This window comes from Mustela erminea, chromosome 18 (assembly GCF_009829155.1).
Source record: "Mustela erminea isolate mMusErm1 chromosome 18, mMusErm1.Pri, whole genome shotgun sequence".
In the NCBI taxonomy this organism is placed as follows: Eukaryota; Metazoa; Chordata; class Mammalia; order Carnivora; family Mustelidae; genus Mustela; species Mustela erminea.
This window is the reverse complement of record NC_045631.1, coordinates 57,202,438-57,222,866: the sequence shown is the minus strand read 5'-3', so window position 1 is coordinate 57,222,866 and position 20,429 is coordinate 57,202,438. Positions and strand designations below refer to the sequence as shown.

The 20,429-nt window shown below is 51.8% G+C and overlaps 1 protein-coding gene across 2 annotated transcripts; it reads left to right on the top strand.

Moving 5' to 3' along the window:
• Positions 1-408: 408 nt before the first annotated feature.
• On the top strand, positions 409-20,425 carry ST6GALNAC1 (ST6 N-acetylgalactosaminide alpha-2,6-sialyltransferase 1). Of its 2 annotated transcripts, none has more exons than XM_032320200.1 (9): positions 409-672; positions 15,176-15,809; positions 16,601-16,769; positions 16,922-17,093; positions 17,306-17,444; positions 17,694-17,794; positions 17,965-18,054; positions 18,150-18,249; positions 18,503-20,425. In XM_032320200.1, exons 1-9 carry the CDS (start codon positions 542-544, stop codon positions 18,692-18,694), a joined length of 1,728 nt encoding a protein of 575 aa, XP_032176091.1. In that variant the 5' UTR covers positions 409-541; the 3' UTR covers positions 18,695-20,425. The 2 variants fall into 2 exon arrangements, with proteins under 2 accessions (XP_032176091.1, XP_032176092.1); XM_032320201.1 differs by lacking the exon at positions 409-672 and adding an exon at positions 9,178-9,349.
• The last annotated feature ends 4 nt before the right edge of the window (positions 20,426-20,429 follow it).

Genomic DNA, 20,429 nt, shown 5'->3' with positions numbered 1-20,429 from the left:
GGGACTCTGGAACGCCTTGGAAATGAGCCATCCTCATAGTTCTAGTCTCTGGTGGCACAATGTTCTTTGAGGGACTATTGCTAGAGGGCTCTCCAAGCCAGAGATTCCCTGTGCTTTTCTTGTAAAGGTCATGTGGCACACGGAGGCCGTGCAGGGGTCTTCCAGCCCGTGCAGCTGCCCAGGGTCCCCAGGGGTTTGGAACCTGATAAAAGCGAGGTTCCCTATAACGCGTACATGTTTCTCATAAAGCTCTACATGCAGAAATTGGCTCCTGAGACCAAGAAAAGGAAAGTAAACTTGTTTGAACAAAAGGAGTTTCTTTTCCTTCAAGCCACGCCAGCCCTAGCCCTTGCAAAGCAGGGACGGCAGCTCCTCCTTCCCCTGGCAGATGCTGATCAACTCCGTGTTTACCCGAGTGGCTCATTGTTAAGACAAGAGGTGTGCACTCCCTGACCAGGAGGCGTCAGCGCTCAAACCAGCTGCGGGCCCCATCAGAGCTCCAGGATATGCAGAACCTTCTGGCGGTGCCTGACCCAACGTCATGAGGACCTGTCTGCCTCGAATCAGTCGTCTGGACCATGCCGCCCAGTGGCTCTTGCTTTTGGCCGTGTTGGTGGTTTTCCTCTTCCTGCTGCCCTCCTTTATGAAGGAGCCCAACACAAAACCTTCCAGGTAAGGCTCTGACCCTTCCCAAATTCCTCATACTCTATTGGAAGCACATTTAAGGACTCTAGCCCAGGGAAGCCCTGGGAGCCCCGAGATGCTGCCGTGTCCACACGGGGTGTCAGCAAGCAGGAATGTTGTCAAGGACCCCCTGGCAAGGGAGATCCAAGGGGGCACGTAGGGAACACACAGGAGCGGGGAAACCAAGGTGTCCACGTCGAGGGGAAACGTGGGCAGGAGCTGGCCAGTGATGGGTTTGGGTCTCCAGAAGGCACAGATGGGAGATGACGTCCCCCTCTGGGATTGTGAGTAACAACAGGGGCTTTGGGGATAGTTCTCACGTGCCACTCCTGCCATTTGCGGTGTCCTAAAGCAAAAGATTTACACCGTGGTTACCCTTCAGTTCTAAATCTCATTCTCTTTGAGGACCTGGTGAGAAACTTTGAGACCTCCCGCCTCGCTTACTTCTGGGCTCCAAGTTCATCCTTCAGAAGGACCTTGTAGATCAATTTCCTTAGAGCATCAACACATCTCCAGCTGCAGAAGACCTTTTTTCTTTCCAGACTTGTTTTTTTGGGGGGATGACTTTATTTCACTACTCTTAAAATTTGAAAGTAATACATGCTCTCATAATGTTTAGAAAAATCCAAGCAAGAAGAGAGGGTCTCCCATCACACCCCCATGTCTACCCACTCTTAAGCGCTGACCACACTTGCTTCTTTGGCGGACCTATAATTATTACGTAACTGTAGGCAACACTTCTACTCAAAATGCCTTATGTGCCATTAATTAATTCTGATGGTTATGAATTTACAGAGATACAGAGAGTGAACTGCCCAAGGTCAGCCCGCTAGGAAGTCGCATGGCCAGGATTCAAAACCTGGTATTCTGATTCTTTAGCTTGTGCTTTTTACCTTATGTTACACAAGCCCTTACCACAGATGAATAAACAGATAGGTGGGGGTACGCCTGGGTGGCTCAGTTGGTTAAGCAACTGCCTTCGGCTCGGGTCATGATCCCAGCGTCCTGGGATCGAGTCCCACATCGGGCTCCTTGCTCGGCAGGGAGCCTGCTTCTCCCTCTGCCTCTGCCTGCCACTCTGCCTGCCTGTGCTTTTTCTCTCTCTCTCTCTCTCTCTGGCAAATAAATAAATAAAATCTTAAAAAAAAGAAAAACAGATAGGTGGGTAGATAAGTGGATACATAGGCAGGTAGGTAGGTTTCACTCCACACACATTGTTCCACGGGCTGGCTTTTTAAATCGATACTCTGCCATGGACAGCCTTCCGTGTCGACATGTACAAATCTACTCCCATTTTACTCATGGTGCATGGCAAGGATATGGGGTTACTCAACCAGTCTCTATCGGTTGACCCTTGGGTTGATCCTATTGGGTTGCCACTGGCTCGTCACACACTTACATAGGTATTTGAGAAGGCAAATTTCTAAGATTGGAATGGCCAAGGCAATGGGTACATTGGCAGCAAATGCCCACAGATGCCATCGGGTCACCCCTTTTTTTATTCTTTTAAGGATTTTATTTATTTATTTGACGGAGAGAGACACAGCGAGAGAGGGAACACAAGCACAGGAAATGGGAGAGGGAGAAGTAGGCTTCCTGCGGAGCAGGGAGTCTGATGTGGGGTTCGATCCCAGGACCCTGGGACTATGACCTGAACTGAAGGCAGACGGTTAACGACTGAGCCACCCAGGCGCCCCCAGATAACCCTTTGAGAAGGTTAGAACAACAGGTGTGCACGTCCACAGATGAGCTAGGCCTTCAGAAGCAAGGGAAGATCCTCGCTGGGGCTGACCCGGATTCTGGCCCCCCTCCCTCCAGCTTCTCCACCTCCCCCAGCCCTCCTGCCCCACCCCCCAAGCCTTGGGTCTTCGCTCTGACCGGCGGGGTGGGGGAAAGAGCTCTGAACCGATAGGACACCTGGAGCTTTAAAATGGATGAGACTGAATTTAGGGTTTCTTTTTTCTTTTTTTTTTTCAATCTTTGCTGTAACTTTTTTAGACTGAGTTTTTTTTGTTGTTGTTGTTTAAGATTTTATTTATTTATTTGACAGAGACAGCCAGAGAGGGAACACAAGCAGGGGGAGCAAAGAGAGAGAAGCAGGCCCCCTGCTAAGCAGAGAGCAGGTCCCCAGGACCCTGGGATCATGACCAGGGCCAAAGGCAGATGCTTTAACCACTGAGCGAGCCACTCAAGTGCCCCTAGACTGAGTTTTAATCATGAAACATGACTATAAAGTTATTGAACTGCCCAAGGCGTTAGACATGAGGGAGAAGGTAATCCACTGAGACGTCTCAGTAAACCGTCTCCATAACTAAGCCACAAACCAAGTGACAGAGTGAGCACCTTGGGAGCAGAGGTCCAGAGAGGGAAGGAGGTGTGTCCGCTGGAAGCTTCCATGAGGAGATGGGTCTCCGGATCCCGTAGGGCTTAGATAAGGCGTGTGGGGAGAAAAGCACAAACAGGGAGGCAGGACTGCCTGCGTCCTCTTGGCTGAGCCGCGGACCAACACGCCTTGCAGAAATGAGGGGCTCAATCTCCGGAGCAGGGGAAGGGCATTCCAGAAGGGCGGGGGTGAGGGTAGACACCAGGAGGCTTTTAGGCAGGGAGGTGTCCTCCTGAAAACGGTATTGTGCAATGGCTAGTCTGTCCGAAGGGAACAAGATAGATTAGGACGAGGAGTGAGTCACCGCTTTGGGCTGGCCCATAGTGACGACCCAGGGACGGACTTCACAAGCAGATTATCCCTCGATGAAGGGACGGACTGGGGCTGACAGGTGCCCTCACAGGTGGCTTTAGCCTTTGAAATACAAGGTGAAGAGGACCTGGGGCGGGAGGGAAGGAAGAAGTGGAAAATCAGGTCACGTTATGACGACGGAGAGGGGTGGGAGGGAGAGACAAGTGCGCAGTTCCAGACGGGAGGTGGGGGTGGGGAGTGGGGGTGGGGCAGGGGGAGCTGAGGCATCTCTCCCCACCGTGCAGCCTGGGGAAAATAAAATCAGATAAAATGGAGTTGTAAAACGCCAACCCAAATGTGCATCAGTGGTTTCTTTTCTTTTTTTCTATAAAGATTTTATTTATTTATTTATTTATTTATTTTTAAAAGATTTTATTTATTTATTTATTTATTTATACCCATTTCCTATGGGTAGGGACAGACAGATCACAGTAGAGAGTCAGAGGGAAGAAGGAAGCAGGCTCCCTGCTGAGCAGAGAGCCCGAAACCGGGGCTCGATTCCAGGACCCTGGGATCATGACCCAAACCGAAGGCAGAGGCTTTAACTCACAGAGCCACCCAGGCGCCCCAATTCGTGGTTTCTCTAAAAAAAAATTTTTTTTATTTATTTGAGAGAGTGAGTTTGATAGCAGGGACGGTCAGAGGGAGAAGCAGACTCCCTGTTGAGGAGGGAGCCTGAAGCAGGGCTCGGTCTGGGGACTCCAGGACCACGAGCTGAGCCGAAGGCAGTCACTTAACCAACTGAGCCCCCCAGGTGCCCTGTTATCTGTGGTTTCTGAAGGTCCTTGTTACCGAGGTATTTCCTTGTTTATGACACAAGATTATCATTTCAGAGCTGGAGATGTCCGCACACCCTAACCTATGTTCAGAAGCTTTCTGTGGGTTATTTCTGGTCCTCACAATTGTCACCCAAGATTAGCATTTTTATTCTTTTACACAAATAAAGGATATGAAGCTCAAAATATTAAGCCTGGGGGCTCCGGGCTTGCTGGGTAGGTGGAGCCTGTGGCTTTTGATCCCGGGGTTGTGAGTTCGGGCCCTGTGGTGAGTGTGGAGATAAGATAAAAAAAATACAATCTTTAAAAAAAAAAAAAAAAAAAAAAGTTGAGCCTAAATCCACCCAGCCAGGAAGTCGCAAACTGTAGATGTGAACCCCGGGGATTTGGGCTCCAAAATCCGTACTTTTCCCTCCCTCGGACAGGTTGACTCTCCAGAGCCTCAAAGTCTAACGTGGCAGAGAGACGGAGACAGAACCAGAGACGGTGCGGGGTGTTAGGAGTCATGACCGCAGTTAAGTCCCAGGTGCTATGAGAGCAAAATGAAAAGAGTCATTTCAACCCCTGGGGCAGGGTATGGGATCATCCTGGAGACGGTGGTGTTTGTAGAGCGCCTGAGGGCCGTGGGACACTTGGGCCAGCAGGAAGATTGCGCACCGAGGAAGCGACGGGAGCAGCAGTGTAGACACGGGAACTGGCGGGCGTGTGCGGGCGTGAGAGCTTGGTGACTAATGAAACTTGACGCTAGAGGGCTTGGCATGCCAGGCACTGGTCTCCAAAATCCCTGATTAGCGACCACATATCAAGGCTTTGGGGTAAATATTGTTGTTAACAACACCCTCTTTTCCAAATAAGAGAGGTTAGGCAAATTATTCAAGGTCACCTTGGTCAGTTAAGTTCAAACCCAGACCAGCTAGCTCCGGAGTCCGGCTCCCAGCCCTGCCCTGGGCGAGCACTGTCCCTCCTTCCTCTATCACACCCATCATAACGCGTTGTCCTGAACCCAAAGTTTGTTTTCTGCCAGACAGTGCATTTCCTGTGGGTAGGGACTGGATTATTTGTCCCTTCCCGCAGTATTTTGAGCTGGTCCCAGACACGGTGGTGTTTTTTCAATGCTTGTCTACCAAAGAGTAAAGGCAGGACCCTCGGTAACGTATCAAGAGTTTAAATTTTATTCTCCAGCTACCGAAAACTTTAGCATAAGGGAGGGACTTGATGACGTTCCTGCGTTTTCAAGACTCCTCTGTTACCAGATTATAGGGGAGACCGTGGGGGGGTGTTCTCAAGGGGGCTGGGATTGAGGCTGTTGGAATGGTTTACGGTAGGAGCCCTGGGCAGGGAGGCTCCGGCGGAAGGACGTTAGGGAGAAAGGATTGGGAATAAGATTGGCTGATTTGCCAACAAAAGGATAGGACGGTATGATTTCCAACCGAGGTTACTGGACTACCTTTTGGATTTTCTTCATTTGGTCCCAGTCTCCTACGTGGTCCCGGATATGTAGATACGGATCTCAGACCTTGTCTCTACCTGCTTAGGTTTCCTGGTCTGGAATGACTTTGCCCTTAAAGGCTCTGTGCCTTGTGTTGGCTTTAGAGCTAACCTGGGAAGTGTGAGCTATAAAATCAGGGCTATGGATTTTCTTTTTCTTTTCTTTTGGTCTAAGAAATATAACTTTATTTTCTATAACCTCCCAATTTCTAATCGTGGACCCCCGTTCACCGAGCGTCCGGGAAACCTAATTTCAGCCACCCTTGTTCCTCTGCCCCCTTCCGAGGATGGCATCAAGGGCTCCCGGATACCAGATGTGGTGCCAGGGTGGGTGGGGGGCCTGGGGGGCGTCGCTAATTCTTCGCCCTTGTACTGCCTTCGAGACATCCATCGTCTCTGTCTCTTAGCTGTACCATGTCCACCCGCTTAGGTGTGGGAATTTTCGGAAGGGGATCTGGGTGTGCGCCCCCTAAGGGGCAACCAGCAAATTCTTGTGATTCCATAATCACTGGCTGATATCCGTTTCTGCTTTTTTGGGAATGAGCGCACATTGCTTTTATAAAAGGAAGAATAATTCAGCAAAGTTCGTTTCTGAAGATTCAGGAACAGAAGACCCATCTAGGGCCCCCCCCACTGCCATAATGAAGCGCCCCTCCCCCCCAGCAGAACCCCGTCCCTGGGTCGTGTCTACACTCTCTCCCCACGCCCACGTGACTAATAGCATCGGATCGCTAACTCCGGGTCACTGTTTATGTCTGTTCTCCTCTTAGAGCTGGACCTTCTTAAGATCAGTGACCCTAGCTGTCTCATTGTTAATCCTCAACAGATAGTTCTAAGCACCAGGGATCTAATCACCCAACAGTCACTGAGTATCTGTTTACTACATGTTGCATTGCATTTTCAGATTTTCATAGCATTTTTGATAAGATATCTCATTTAGTTTTCATGGTTTCCCCCTTTATTTATTTATTTTTTATTACACTAACATGCAAATGTTCCAGATAGTACTGAACACAGAGCGCTCCCCATGACTTCTCCTTCCTCCAGAATCCTGATTCCCAAGGTGCCTACTCCAATTTTCTGCCCTTTCTTCTGGTATTTACCACCCTTTTTTTTTTTAAGATTTTATTTATTAATTTTTCAGAGAGAGAGAGAGCGCGCGCACAAGCAGGGGCAGCAGCAGAGGGAGAGGGAGATGCAGACTCCCCACTGAGCAGAGAGCCCGATGTGGGGCTCATTCCCAGGATCCTGGGATCATGACCTGAGCCGGAGCCAGACACCTGACCGACTGAGCCACCCAGGTGCCCCGTATCATCCTATTTCTAAGTCACATGCCTACCTGCTACCTCTTGACTTCTCAATTAAATAGTTTAGTGCTGTGAATGAAATGTCCTTTACCATGGCCTTGACGCCTATCACCCTTTTTGGCTTTAATCTCTGGACACGTGAACCCAAAGGGGAGTGGATGGTCACTGTCTGTCTATGTGTTAGCACCCGACCCATCTGTGGAACATGGTACTTTTCCAAGTGGATTTTATACACCATGAAGTCCTCACAATGGTATTATGAGACTGGTATGAAGAGTCCCATCTCAGGGGGGATGCCTGGGTGGCATAGTTGGTGAAGCGTCTGCCTTCAGCTCAGGTCATGGTCCCAGGGTCCCGGGATCGAGCCCCGAATCAGGCCCCCTGCTCAGCAGGAAGCCTGCTTCTCCCTCTCTCGCTCCCCTTGCTGTGTTTCCTCTCTCGCTGTGTCTCTCTCTCTGTCAAATAAATAAATAAAATATTTTTTTTAAAAAAAGAGTCCCCTCTGGGGGGTCGCCTGGGTGGCTCAGTCGTTAAGCATCTGCCTTCAGCTCAGGTCATCATCCCAGAGTCCTGGGACCGAGCCCCGTGTTAGGCTCCCTGCTCAGCGGGGAGCCTGCTGCCCCCTCTGCCTGCTGCTCCCCCTGCTCGTGTTCTCATGCTTTCTCTGTCAAATAAATAAATAAAATCTAAAAAAAAAAAAAAAATTCCCATCTAATAGATAAGAAAACAAGGGCTCTAAGCGTTCTGTGACTCGCCCAAGGTCACACAGCGGGCTGGTTAGTGGCCGGGCTGGAACTCAAGCAGGCTCCTTCATGCCCCGTGTGTGCCACCGCCTTTTTGCCAAGTGCCAAGAAGGTAGTTTTGTGTCAGACTCAAGCTCTACACATGAGAACAGCCAGAGTTCCAGAGGTTGAGTCTTGGGTAGGGAACAGCCGCAGCACGGTGGGCGGCCGCCCTCCTGCCTCCTCGTGGGGGACGGGCTGATCGTGCTGCCCTGTGGCCTCAGGGAGCCTCATCTGGAAGTTATTAAAAGCCTCCCCACTTGTGGAGCTTCTGGCCGCAACGGACGGCAGGGGTAGCTGCCCACGGGACCCCCTCGCTCTTCTTCCTCTGGGGCGGAGGGCTGGGGAAGGGGAGGAATCTTATTTTCCCCCAAGGTCACTATGTCAAACACGCCAGGATAAAAATGTCACCGGAACTCGGGCTTACCCCTGAAACAAATTGTACTTGCAGGTGTGATTAGCCGCAAAAGAGCTAAGCCCCGTGCCAGATCCGGGTGATGAAAACTGACCCCGCTTTGAACAATCTAGGTTCGCAGGGAGAGTTTCCAGCCACAGGAGCACAGGGTCTCGCCTCGTATCTGTGATTCTGGACCTCTACGTACCTGCCACTGTTTTGTTGAAAACACTTTCTTCCCCAGTTACCCCGGTCGCACCCACCACCACCCTGTTCAAGGTCGTCCCTACTTTCCTAAACTCTCAAGACTCACCCCAGGGGGCCTGGAGAGAGCTGTGTGTTATTCATGTATTAGAGGGAGCACATCCAAATTTTAAACCAGCTTCCCATTTCCCGGGCCACAGTTACTTCAGTGAACGGGATCTCAGGGAATGCTCTGGGCCCCTCTGTTGGGGGAGAGCTTTGGAAATTGGATCCATTTCCTCAAGCACTAGGAACAGTGGCTTAGATGTGTTTCCTCTTCTGTTCCCATTTTATATTGTTCTCCATTAGGATTTAATTGGCCAGAAGCTAAACAAATAAGAGAATTGGCTTTGATTTGAAAAAAGAACATTTGGAGTAACAACAGAATACAGATTTCTGTATTTTTTTTCCCAGCCTACAAAGAGAATTAAGGCTCGTTAAGGCAAAGTACAATTTTAGTGATGGAAGCAACTTGTGGACCCATCTAAAGTTTCAAAGTAAAGTTCTAAAATGTAAATCATGCAAAAAGTTTCAGGATTTCCTGGGGGTAAGATACTGCAGAGTTTGGGGTATGGGGGGACAGTGGAATGACTGGTTTCCATTTCGGATAAGACAGGAGCCCCTAAAGAGCTATGTGGACACCAAGGGAGTTTCAGCCGCTCCAGGCTGGGCTGACCACGAAGGCGGGCACTGGGGGTGAGAGTCGCCCATCAAGGCGGGGCCTCGGCTGGGGGTGAGGAAAGACAGTGCTGGGGAGACTAGGGTTTGTCCCCCTTTCAAGGAGAGGCATAACGGAAGCCAAGGATGGGGAACCAGATGTGTAACCCCGAAGAGAGGCAAGCATGCCCCGGATAAAATGAGCGAGGATGAAGAAAGCGGATTGTGGGGACTGCGGGGAGGGGGTCCGGGTCGTGAGGACGCGGCCACTCATCACAGAGCAGGTACACCTGCCTGGAGTCTCTTCTGTCATCTGTTCCACTGAACATCAGAGCCCAGAATTATTTAGGAAATCAAAGGGTTTTTGGTTTTGGGATTTTATTGAAGAATAACAGATATACAATATTGTATACCGTTTTAGGTGCACAAGAATGAATTGATGTTTATATATATATATATATATATATTATGAAATGCTCACAATCAGGCCAGTTTCCATTTGTCACCATAGGAAATTGTCAGAATATTATGGACTATGTCCCCTAGGCTTGTACTGTACAGCCCTGTGTCTTACTTATTTCACTAGCGGGACACTGTACTTCCTAATCCCTCGGACCCGTTTTGCCCATCCTCCCCCACCACCTCTGTTCTGGCAACCACCACTGGACTCTCTGTAACTACGAGTCTGTTTCTGTTCTGTTTCATTTTCATCTGTTTTTGAGATGGCACATATAAGTGAAATCCTACGGTATTTGTCTTTGTCTGGCTCATTTTACTTAATCTAATACCCTCTATGCCCATCCAAGTTGCTGCAAATGGCAAGACCTCATTCTTTCTTATGGCTGAGCAGTATTCCATTTTATATATATATAAATGGATATAATATATATATATACATATACATATATATTTCTCCATTCATCTGTCACTGGGCCCTTGGGCTGCTTTCCATGTCTTGGCCATTGTAAATAACGCTGCAGTGAACACAGGGGTGTGCATGTCTTTTCAGATTAGTGTTTTCATTTTCTTTGGATAAATATCTAAAGATTTTATTCATTTATTTGACAGACAGAGATCACAAGCAGGCAAAGAGGCAGGCAGGCAGAGAGGAGGAAGCAGGCTCCCCGCTGAGCAGAGAGCACGATGTGGGACTCGATCCCAGGACCCTGAGATCATGACCTGAGCCAAAGGCAGCAGCTTAACCCACTGAGCCACCCAGGGGCCCCTCTTAGGATAAGTATCTAGAAGTGGAATTGTGAGATCATCAAGGAGGTCTTTTGAGCTCTTGTCTTTTCCTTGATAAAATAATCTTCTATTCCTACTGGTTTTATCAATGGCCTCGGATTCGGGGTGTTACTGGTCAGGTTCAGTTGGGATGACCTCTTCCGTGGCTGAGACACCTTCAACACTCCCTGTATTATTTCCGGCAGATACAATTGAGCACTGAACAACATGGTTTGAACCATGTGGGTCTGTTTACATATGGATTTTTTACAGTACAGTAGTGTACGTGTATCTTCTCTTCCTTACAGTTTTATGAGGGACATTGTCCTTTCTCTAGCTGACTTAGGGGCGCCTGGGTGGCTCCCTTGTTAAGCGTCTGCCTTTGGCTTGGGTCATGATCCCAGGATCCTGGGATAGAGCCCCATGTCGGGTTCCCTTCTCAGCGGGAAGCCTGCTTCTCCCTCTCCCTCTGCTTGTGTTCCCTCTCTCGCTGTGTCTCTCTCTGTCAAATAAATGAATAAAATCTTTAAAAATATCTATGTACATAATACATATAACATACAAAATATATGTTGACTTGTTTATGCTATTGGCAAGGATTCTGGCCAACAGCATAAACAAGTCAACATATATTTTGTATGTTATATGTATTATGTACATAGATATTTTTAAAGATTTTATTTATATTATTATTTATTTATTATTTATTATTTTATTTATATTATTATTTATTATTTATTTTATTATTATTTATTGTTTATTAGTAGTCAAGTTCTGGGGAGCCAAGAGTCATGTGCAGATTTTCGACAGTGTGTGTGTCAGTGCCCCTAATCCACACAGTATTCAAGGATCATCTCTGCCATATTTGTGGGAAAACTCTGCTCTCTTGCCCACAGTTTTTCATGACTTCAAGTATAAATAAACTCTGAGCCTTTTGCCCTTTCTTCGCTTCCAGGTTTCCCGTGGTGTTGGGTAATTCAGACTTAAGAGGAAAGAGGATGCCAGATAACTAATCTTTTGTATCCATTTTCTTTATTGCACAGAGCCAGGTAAACAAACCCTGCTACTGATAAATTTCTTTTTAAAGTGCTACATTTTATATTTTTACCTCCCAAATAGATCAGACTTTGATACTGAGTTGTTGTTTTCCTTGGATGAGATCCAAGCGTGACTTATCTGTCCCTCTGAACCCTTAATAGAAAACAGGCTCCCCCCTTCACCCCACCCTGGCCTTACTCATGCTGTTCAAACCCAGGATCGCCCAAGGTCTGGACAAGGCGAATACAGGGCACCCACCACACAGACGGAAGGAATTTGAGCATTCAGTAAATACCATGCATGAGCATAAGGAAATGCCTACATAGACACCCACATTCCTAGCAATCATAGTTGTATTTAATTATAGGGAAATGAAATGAAACTTAATTCCATAATTTTGTCAGTACCTAGGTCATTGCTGCGACTCCCTGTAAAATGTGAAGGAGTCATTGGTAACCTGCCAGGGACCTTGCGCCTTCTGCCTCTGGGAGGGACTGTAGAGAGGAGCTCGGGGAGCTCCGTTCCCTGGGGCTGGCGTGGCCACAGGCGGGCGGCCAGCTCTCTGGGCCGTATGTGTGAGACGTCTCATGGAGAAGCCCACCCTGCCGCGCCGTCTCCCCGATCACAGCCGTGCCGAGGTGTTTGCACTTTGGAAGGGAAACTTCTAGAGGCTTCTTGCAGTTTGGAGGTGGGAAATGCAGGGGGAGGCGATTCCAAGGTTCACGGGTGGGTAACAAGAGCTGTTTGCTCTCTGAGCTAACGCCTAGGCCTTTGTTGTGCCTCTGGCTTGAAGCTTCAGCTCCCTTGTGCCATTGGAGGGGAGAAGAGTGAGTCTCACGGTACTCAGACTTCACAGCACCAACATAAGGTGGCCCAGATCCCTCAAGAATGTTCTGGACTAGGGCGCCCGAGTGGTTCATTTGATGTAGCATCTGCCTTCGGCTCAGGTCGTGATCCCAGAGTACTGGAAGCGAGCCCCGCTTTGGGCTCCCTGCTCAACGGAAGTCTGCTTCTCCCTCTGTCTCCTGGTCCCCCTGCTTGTGCGCTCTCTCTCTCTCTCCCCCCCACCCCGACTTAAATAAATAAATAAATAAATTTTAAAAATGAATAGGATCAGGACTATCTCAGGGTTTCCCCTCTGCGCGGAGGGTACCCTTCCAGAATGGACACTTCAGCAACGTCTATCCAGTTCACGAGCCAACAGCCGTCTCTTTCTCTTGAGACTGTCCTCCTCTCCTGCCCAGGGTGGACCCCAGGACCTGGCTCACTTGCCATGTTGGTCAGGCACAGGAAGGGACACAAGTGGGCCGGAACTATAAAAATTAAGCACTGGGAGCAGAGAGTCATGAGTCCCGGGAGGAGGTGTTCTGGGGCGGCCGTCCTCCGCCGTCACGCGGGCTGAGGAGTGGAGAGCGGAAAGCAGCCTAAGAGAGAGACTCCAGGTTCCAGACCCTTCTAGAAGCTCCGCCACATCTTGCGCTTGGGCTCCTCAAGACATTTTCTATCCTTATGATAAATCCCTCCCTCCATTTTTTTTTTCTTAGTTAAAAATGGAAAACAAGGAATAAAGGCTTAAAAGTCTCGAAGGCTATTAGTTTTTCCAGGCTGCTCCATGTCACAGTCTGGCCCGGTGTCACCACCTTCCTCTACCCTCTGGGCGGGGATCGCTTCGCTTCTTTGAGCCTGGTAACAGGCAGAGGCATTGGCGACATGAGGCCAGTTAAAAATGCGTGTGCTCCAAGACGGAAGGACCCACTGCTAGCCTTTTCCCTAACAACCTCCCAGAGGAGTAAGGCCTTCTCTGTTTCAAGGTCAGGCCAGAGAGCGCCCTTCTTGCAAAACCAGAATGAATGTGCTTCCCTGGTGCCCAGAAAGCAGGACATACGGTACTGCCACAAGGGCTGGCCGCGATGCGGGAGGGAGACCCTAAATGAGGAAGGATTGACAGAGATAATCTGCCTCGTGCACAGACCACCGGGGGGGCCTGCCCTGTATCCCTCTAGTGATGAACGTCTCCTCCATCTTCCGCCTGTAATAACAATGTCTACAGCGTCCTCCACAGGTGAAAGGCTGTGCCTTATTCAAATCTGCATTCCCGGGACCCACACAGCATGCTGCACCGAACATCTGTTGAATGAGGTGTTCTCCGTCTTACATATTTCAGAGTCTGTTCTATTCCGCTGGTTTAAATCCATTTCCTGGTGGGTCCAGAGAGCCTTCGGAAAGCTTCGGTGTGATGATGTGGGAAGTGGTGGCGGGCTTCGTGGGAAGGGCTGCTGGGTGTGATTGCCTCCAACTTTGCGACTTAGGGAGGAGTTTTTGACCTTGCCCTTGAATGAACACAATCCCCAGACACGCCCAGTTCGGCAGCCCGTAGGTTTCTAGTCCTGTCGTGTGTCCCAGGAGACGGAGCTGTGGGTCAGGCCACCTCCCGTGGCTCCTTCACGCTCGCCCATTCCCCGGCCCATGTCCGGGGGACAACTTGACGTCTATCTGTGTGATGATCTGTCGTCCCCTTTACATCCTGGGCTCCATCAGGGGAAGGAAGATACCCCAGTAACTAGCACACCACCGTACATAGGAGGCGCTCAATAAATATTTGCTGCATAAAAGAACAAATTAGAGGCCATGGAGTTGGGAGGTGGGAAGTCAAAGCTGCAACCAGAGAAGGAGGAGACCAGACTCAGGAGACCCCCACCTTGCACAGGACAAACCATGAGTGACTGGGAGCAGAGCACCAAGGCAGTGCTGAGAAGCCGGGAACTGGTTTGGCTGAGCGCGTATTTTGTGCCAGAGGCTAAGCCCGTGTTAATGCTCGCAGAGACTTCTTGCGGAAACAAAAGGCAGCAACCCATTTTACAGATACGAAAACCAAGGGGCAGGTGGGTTAAGATTTCTCCCAGCCACACCAGCTAAGACATGGAAAGTGCTAGGGATTCTCACTCAGGTCTCTCTGGCTACACATTTCATGTTCTCTCTCCTCTTTCTGCGGCCTCAGCAAGTCTGAGACACAGGGCTCGGAAGAAGAAGGGTAGAAGCAGACAAAGGGGAGCTACTTGGGCCAAGAGGCGTCAAGTGAGCCAGGAAGGCCCAGGATGTCAGGGAAGGAGCAGGAGTTAAGGACATCTGGAAATCCACGAGGGTGATGGCTGTGGGTCCCCAGAAAGGACGGTTCTTTTTCCCAAGGTTCCCAGGAATCCCCCGAAAACCTGTGTAGCACAGAGAGCCCATCTTGAAGTCCAGCTGGGGAAACCTGCCCAGTGGAGGCCCCACGCTTTCCTCAGTGGAACACCTGATGCTAATTTGCATAAACGAAGGGATACTTTTGGCAGCCTCAGGCAAAAGGGGGAAATGAAATGAAAAGAAATCTAATCCTCGGAGCCAAAAACCGGGGGTGCCAGAAGCCAGACCAGGCACCCTGCACCGGTCTTCTCCCACTGCTAGAAGAAAGCATGGCCCGGCTGGATTCAGCTCCTGCGCCCCCAGACCCTTGTCCCAATCCCTATCTCCGACCTGAAATTCTCCAGTAGCTTCTCCTGGACAAGAAGACAAATGATAAAGTCCAAACTCCTCAGTCTGACTTACGAGGCAGATACTAATCGGGTTCTGCCCACCTGTTTGGGACCAGCCCCTGCCCAGACAGAGCCCCTTCCCTTGTGCCCACTGAGTGCACGTGCTCCCCAGGGCGAGTCCACCACGGTGTCTAGGGGTCAGAGGCAAGTTTCTAGACCCATCGCCAACGGGTGCAGCTTAATCTGGGGGTATGGACGGTGACACGCCTTGCCTTCATGTCTAACAACCTGTGGATATGATTCTTGGCCTTCATCCAGATTTCCATCTGTCCCTAGGGATCAGCACACGCTGGACGAGAAGAGGTCTCCAGGGTTGCTCCACAAGACTGCATGGCAGGTCACCACCGCAGGAGAAAGGACAATGGCTCCGGGAGCGCTGTCAGCACAGGAGAACAGCACAGAGGCCCCCCTGGCCCAGGCCACCGCCCACTCCACCCAGAAGGACACCAGAGCAGAGGCCAGTGAGAAGAAGGACCCCATGCAGGACACGCTGCCTCCGAAGGCGCGGGACAGGGCCGTGGCCTCTGATGGGGCAGAGACACTGTCGCTGAGCAGTCAGGACCCCAAGACCATCAAAGGAAGGCAGGACCAGAACAAGGAGCCCACAGCCGCCAGGACAGAGCCCCCAAAGCCTCAGGGCAAAGCGCAGACCACAGCAAGGACACCCGTGCCAAAAAGTCAGGCCGAGGCACTGACCATGTCAGGAGCAGGGTCCAGGGGGAGAACAGAGAAAGGAGTGACCACAGTGGCTGTCCCCCACCGGGAGACAGCCCGGGCCACGCCAGCCTCCACTCCCTTCCGGAGCTGCACCACAGAGAGAAAGCTAAGTCTACGGGCCACCAACTTCAAGTCTGAGCCCAAGTGGGATTTTGAGGAACAATATAGCTTTGACACGGGGGCCCTACAGTCGGTGAGTCTGGCCACAGCCTCCCTGCTCTGAAGCCCCCTGCGGACAGCTCCCCCCAACCTCCGTGACCTCCCAGGCTCTGCCTTATCCCCACCGCGCAGTGCCCCACCCTACCCTGCTTTGACCCCCACCTTCTTTCCTTAAGTGCTCCAAGTGGGAGGAGAAGGCAGGTCCCAGATCCTAGCCCAGGCAGCGTGGGAAGGGGTGAGGGAGAGGAGCCCTGCCCAGGAGCCCCCCAGAAGTTCTGGAAGGTCACTGAGCAGGGGGAGAGACGTCTACTTGCTCTGGGGCCCTCCTCGGGCAGGGGAAGGGGCAAGGGTTGAGAGGGGGTAAGGAGGGGCAGGACTAATAGCTGAGGACCCCCCAGCCTGATGCCGACCCTGATTCGTGGGAATGCCTTGGCTTTGCCCACCTTCCCCCTCCTCCGTCCCTAAGAAAAGCAGCCTGGGCCCACGGCCTCGGGAGGGAAACCTTCAGAATCCGTATGTTTGCACACAGACCTGCAGCCAGGCCCCCGCCAGCACTCCAGGCTCTCCCGCAGCCCCGTCCCCCTCCCAGCCACCAGGGTGCATCCCCTCCAGCCCCAAGAAGGGCCCGTTCTCTGGGACCCTCGGGGCTCCAGCAGCCAGGACAAGGGCGAGGAGGATCAGCGGGCCCTCCAAAGATGACGGGAGAGGCCGCGGAAGTGGTGCCTTCCGGACGTTGAGGCCCGCTTTCTGCCCCTGCCCCCAGCCCGGCCCCTGGCCATGGCCTTCCTGGGCCTCTGCCTGCCTGACCCACCCTCCTGCATGTAGAGCTGCCCCGACTCAGTGAAGGTCAAGGCCTCCAAGTCACCCTGGCTCCAGAAGCTCTTTCTGGCCAACCTCACCCTCTTCCTGGACTCCAACCGCTTCAACCAGAGGGAGTGGGAGCGCCTGGAGCACTTTGCACCGCCCTTCGGCTTCATGGAGCTCAACCACTCCCGTGAGTCTGTCCCCCGCCCCGAGGAGCCTGAGCCACTGAGCCTCTGGCTCTGGCCCGGCCTCTTCCCTGGGGGGCCCCCACCAGCTCTGGGAGAGATGGTGGGCCGCCCCCCCCCACCCCTCCAGGGCTCTGAGCGGAGCCCCTCGTTGCAGTGGTGCAGAAGGTGGTGAAACGCTTCCCTCCGGTGCCCCAGCAGCAGCTGCTCCTGGCCGCCCTGCCCCCCGGGAGCTCCCAGTGCATCACCTGTGCCGTGGTGGGCAACGGGGGCATCCTGAACAACTCCCACATGGGCCAGGAGATAGACAGCCACAATTACGTGTTCCGGTAAGCGGTCGTATCCCAAGCGCCCCATCCCGACTGAGAGACCCAGGAGGGTGTTCTACGCCCTGATCCAGAAGGTGGAAGGCCTGGGCTGTCCAGAGAGTTTCCCTTTATACCTACTTCCTCCCCATCTCTCTCTGCCTTCCCCACCCGCCTCCACGCCTGTCCCTCGTGCACTCACGGGGTCTGTCCTGTGTGGCTCTGTCTGCCCGTAGACTGAGTGGCGCTATCACCAAGGGCTACGAACAGGATGTGGGTACCCGGACGTCCTTCTACGGCTTCACCGCCTTCTCCATAACGCAGTCCCTGCTTGCCTTGGGCGGTCGGGGTTTCCGGCACGTGCCCCTGGGGAAGGTGAGCAAAGAGGACCTGGCCTGCCCACACACAGAATCTGAATGGGGAGCACGAGAGGAGAAAGGGAGCCCAGCGTCCCGTGTCTGGAGTCTGGCTGATGCAGGCTCTGTTCATCCAAGGGGCACGGGCAGGGAGGATGGGCAGCCAGGCCTGCGGAGGGCAAGCGGGCAGGCTGGTACTGGAACCAGGCGCCCCCCACCCCGGGGTCCTGAAGGCAGGACTTCCGGAGCCGCTGTCCTTGGTCCTCAGGATGTCCGCTACCTGCACTTCCTGGAGGGCACCCGAGACTACGAGTGGCTGGAAGCGCTGCTTCTGAATCAGACACTGGTGAAAAGCCTTCTATGGTTCAGGTACCCACCGCCCCTCCCTCTCCCCTGGCCGAGCTGCGTCCTGGGAGGCTGTGAAAGGCTGGGCCAGTGGGGACCACCTTAGCGATCACCTGGAGAGGGGCCCCCCTGCCATGCCCCTGGCCCTGACTTGGCCTGAGTCGGGAAGGTGAACCACCCACCGCCACCCACAGGCGCCGGCCCCAGGAGGCCTTCCGGGAAAGCTTGCGGATGGACAGGTACCTGCTGATGCACCCAGACTTGATGCGCTACATAAAGAACAGGTGAGAGCAGGGCGGCCGGCGCGTGTGGAAGGCACCGGGTGCCTCGCATCCCTGCGCCTCCTGACGGAGGGGAGGGGGGCTGGGCTATTTCCCAGGTTTCTGAGATCGAAGACCCTGGACACTAAACACTGGAGAATCTACCGTCCCACCACGGGAGCCCTCCTGCTGCTCACGGCCCTTCAGCTCTGTGACCAGGTGAGACTCTACGGCGGGAGCTGCTGGAGAAGCAGCTGGGGGGTCCCTGGACTGGCCCCTCGGGGGGACCACGGCTGGGGCGGGGGAGGGGTGTGAGTGTGCATGCACACACATGTGCAAGCGTACACCAGGGAGCCTGCGCCCGGCCCCCTAGGTCATAGGGCCTCCCAGCCCCCCAATAACACATGGCCCTTAAGCACAAGCCTGGGAGGGAGTGACCTCGGGCCTCATTTCTCCTCCAACCTTCACGTAGGTGAGCGCCTATGGCTTCATCACCGAGGGCCACGAGCGCTTTTCTGACCACTACTATGACAAGTCTTGGAAACGAACCATCTTTTACATCAACCATGACTTCCCGTTAGAGAGAACGCTCTGGAAGCGGTTGCACGACGAAGGTATCATCCGGCTGTACCAGCGGCCCGTAATTTCCAAACCAAAGATGTGACTGGGGCCTGGGCCCCTGCGGTCTCATGGGCCGTTCCAAGGCACGGGCAAGGTGGGAGCCTTGAGACTCTAACCACCGTTCTCCCGGAGCTCAGGCCAGCCTCCTGGCCCCTCCAGACCCTGTCCCCCCGGGGAACTCTGGCACCGAAGGGGACACACGTTCAAGATGGCAAATGACCCATTGAGGCCTTGGAGACCTTGGAACATGGATGCTCAAAGGAGGGAGGACTCCCGTCTTGAGACCCAAGAATGTGAACTAAATGGAGTGATTATGGACCCACACCGCCCACTGAATCTCACCCTTCACCATCCAAAAGCTACCTGACGCCGGCAGGGAAAAGCCCCAACCTACGAGACGAGACATGGAGATTCGGTTTCGAATTCCAAATCTTGTACTTAGCAGCTGTGAAATCTTGAAGGCCTTATTAATTTCACTAGGGATCATCTACAGGACCCTTCCTCCTGGGGCTTATCTGATTCTAGAAGGATCTGGACCTTTCCTTGTCTTTGAGTTCTTTGACAACTCTCTGGGTTGCAGAAAATGGATAGTCATAAAAATAATTCTTGCCCGTGAAGATGCAAATAAATCTTGTACAGTCAAGAGGCACGTGATGACCCCCCCCCGGGGGGCAGTGACCTGTTCTGTACAAACAAGCAAATGCATGTTCACGTTCCTGACTGCCTGTGTGTCTGTCTGTACTCGAGGTTCTCCTTCGAACCGGTTTTTGCATCTTACTGGTTTCTTCATTAGTTAACCAGTGAATAAAATCCTTGACATGCGTTCATTTTGTATTTGTATGAGAGTTACTGTTCTACCCTTGAAAAAACATCTTCTCTCATGTCCTGAGGCCACTGTTTTATAATCCGTAGCACGATTTTTGGGGTACCCATTCCACAATGATTTTAAAAAATTACTCTCTGTAAAAACCTGAGGCCACAAGGACCCAGTTTCCTCCCCTTTCATTGTCCATCCTCCCGCCGGGCCTGCACTTCCTCAGACCTCATATAGAGAACCCAGAACAAGCCAAAGGTTTTTCGGCTCATCTTATCCCCTCGAGCTCTAGCTACAGGATTTGGACTCTGAAGCCCAGAAGAATTCTAGAGATCCCAAACCAAATAAAGGCCCCCAATGAAGGATATGGAGGGCATGGAAGGAAAAAAAAAAGAAAGAAAGAAAGAAAGAGAGAGAGAGAGAGAGAGAGAGAGAGAGAAAAGTAAGCTGTCTTGTAGACTTCATGCTCAAGGATCAAAAGCTAATTTAATACAGATAGGGTAGGATTTGCTTTGTTCAGAAAGGCTGCAGTACCAGCTCTGGGCAGCAGGTGGCAATATCTTGCACACACTCCCCCTCCACCCCACCCCACCGCCTCCCTCTGCCCCATTTCTGGAATGCTCAGCTTGTCTTTTTCACGTTTTCCCAGCTGTTCTTATATGTTTATTCCTCCGTGTGAATTTTAGTATCTGTTTAGGATCTAGGGGGAAAAAAGTTTTGGTACTGTAATTGGAATTGCATTTGATTTATACATTTCCCCGGGAAGAGTGAATGGATGTATTACATCGAGTCCTCTTTTCCAAGAGCAAGAGATGGTTCTCCACTTCTCCAAATTTGTGTCTTTCAGTATTTTAGTATTTCCTCATACAGATTTCAAACATTCCTTGTTGAATGCACTGCTCAGTATTTTATCTTGTTTGTTGCTGTTCTAAATGGATTTTCTCTTACATTAAATCCTCTCCCT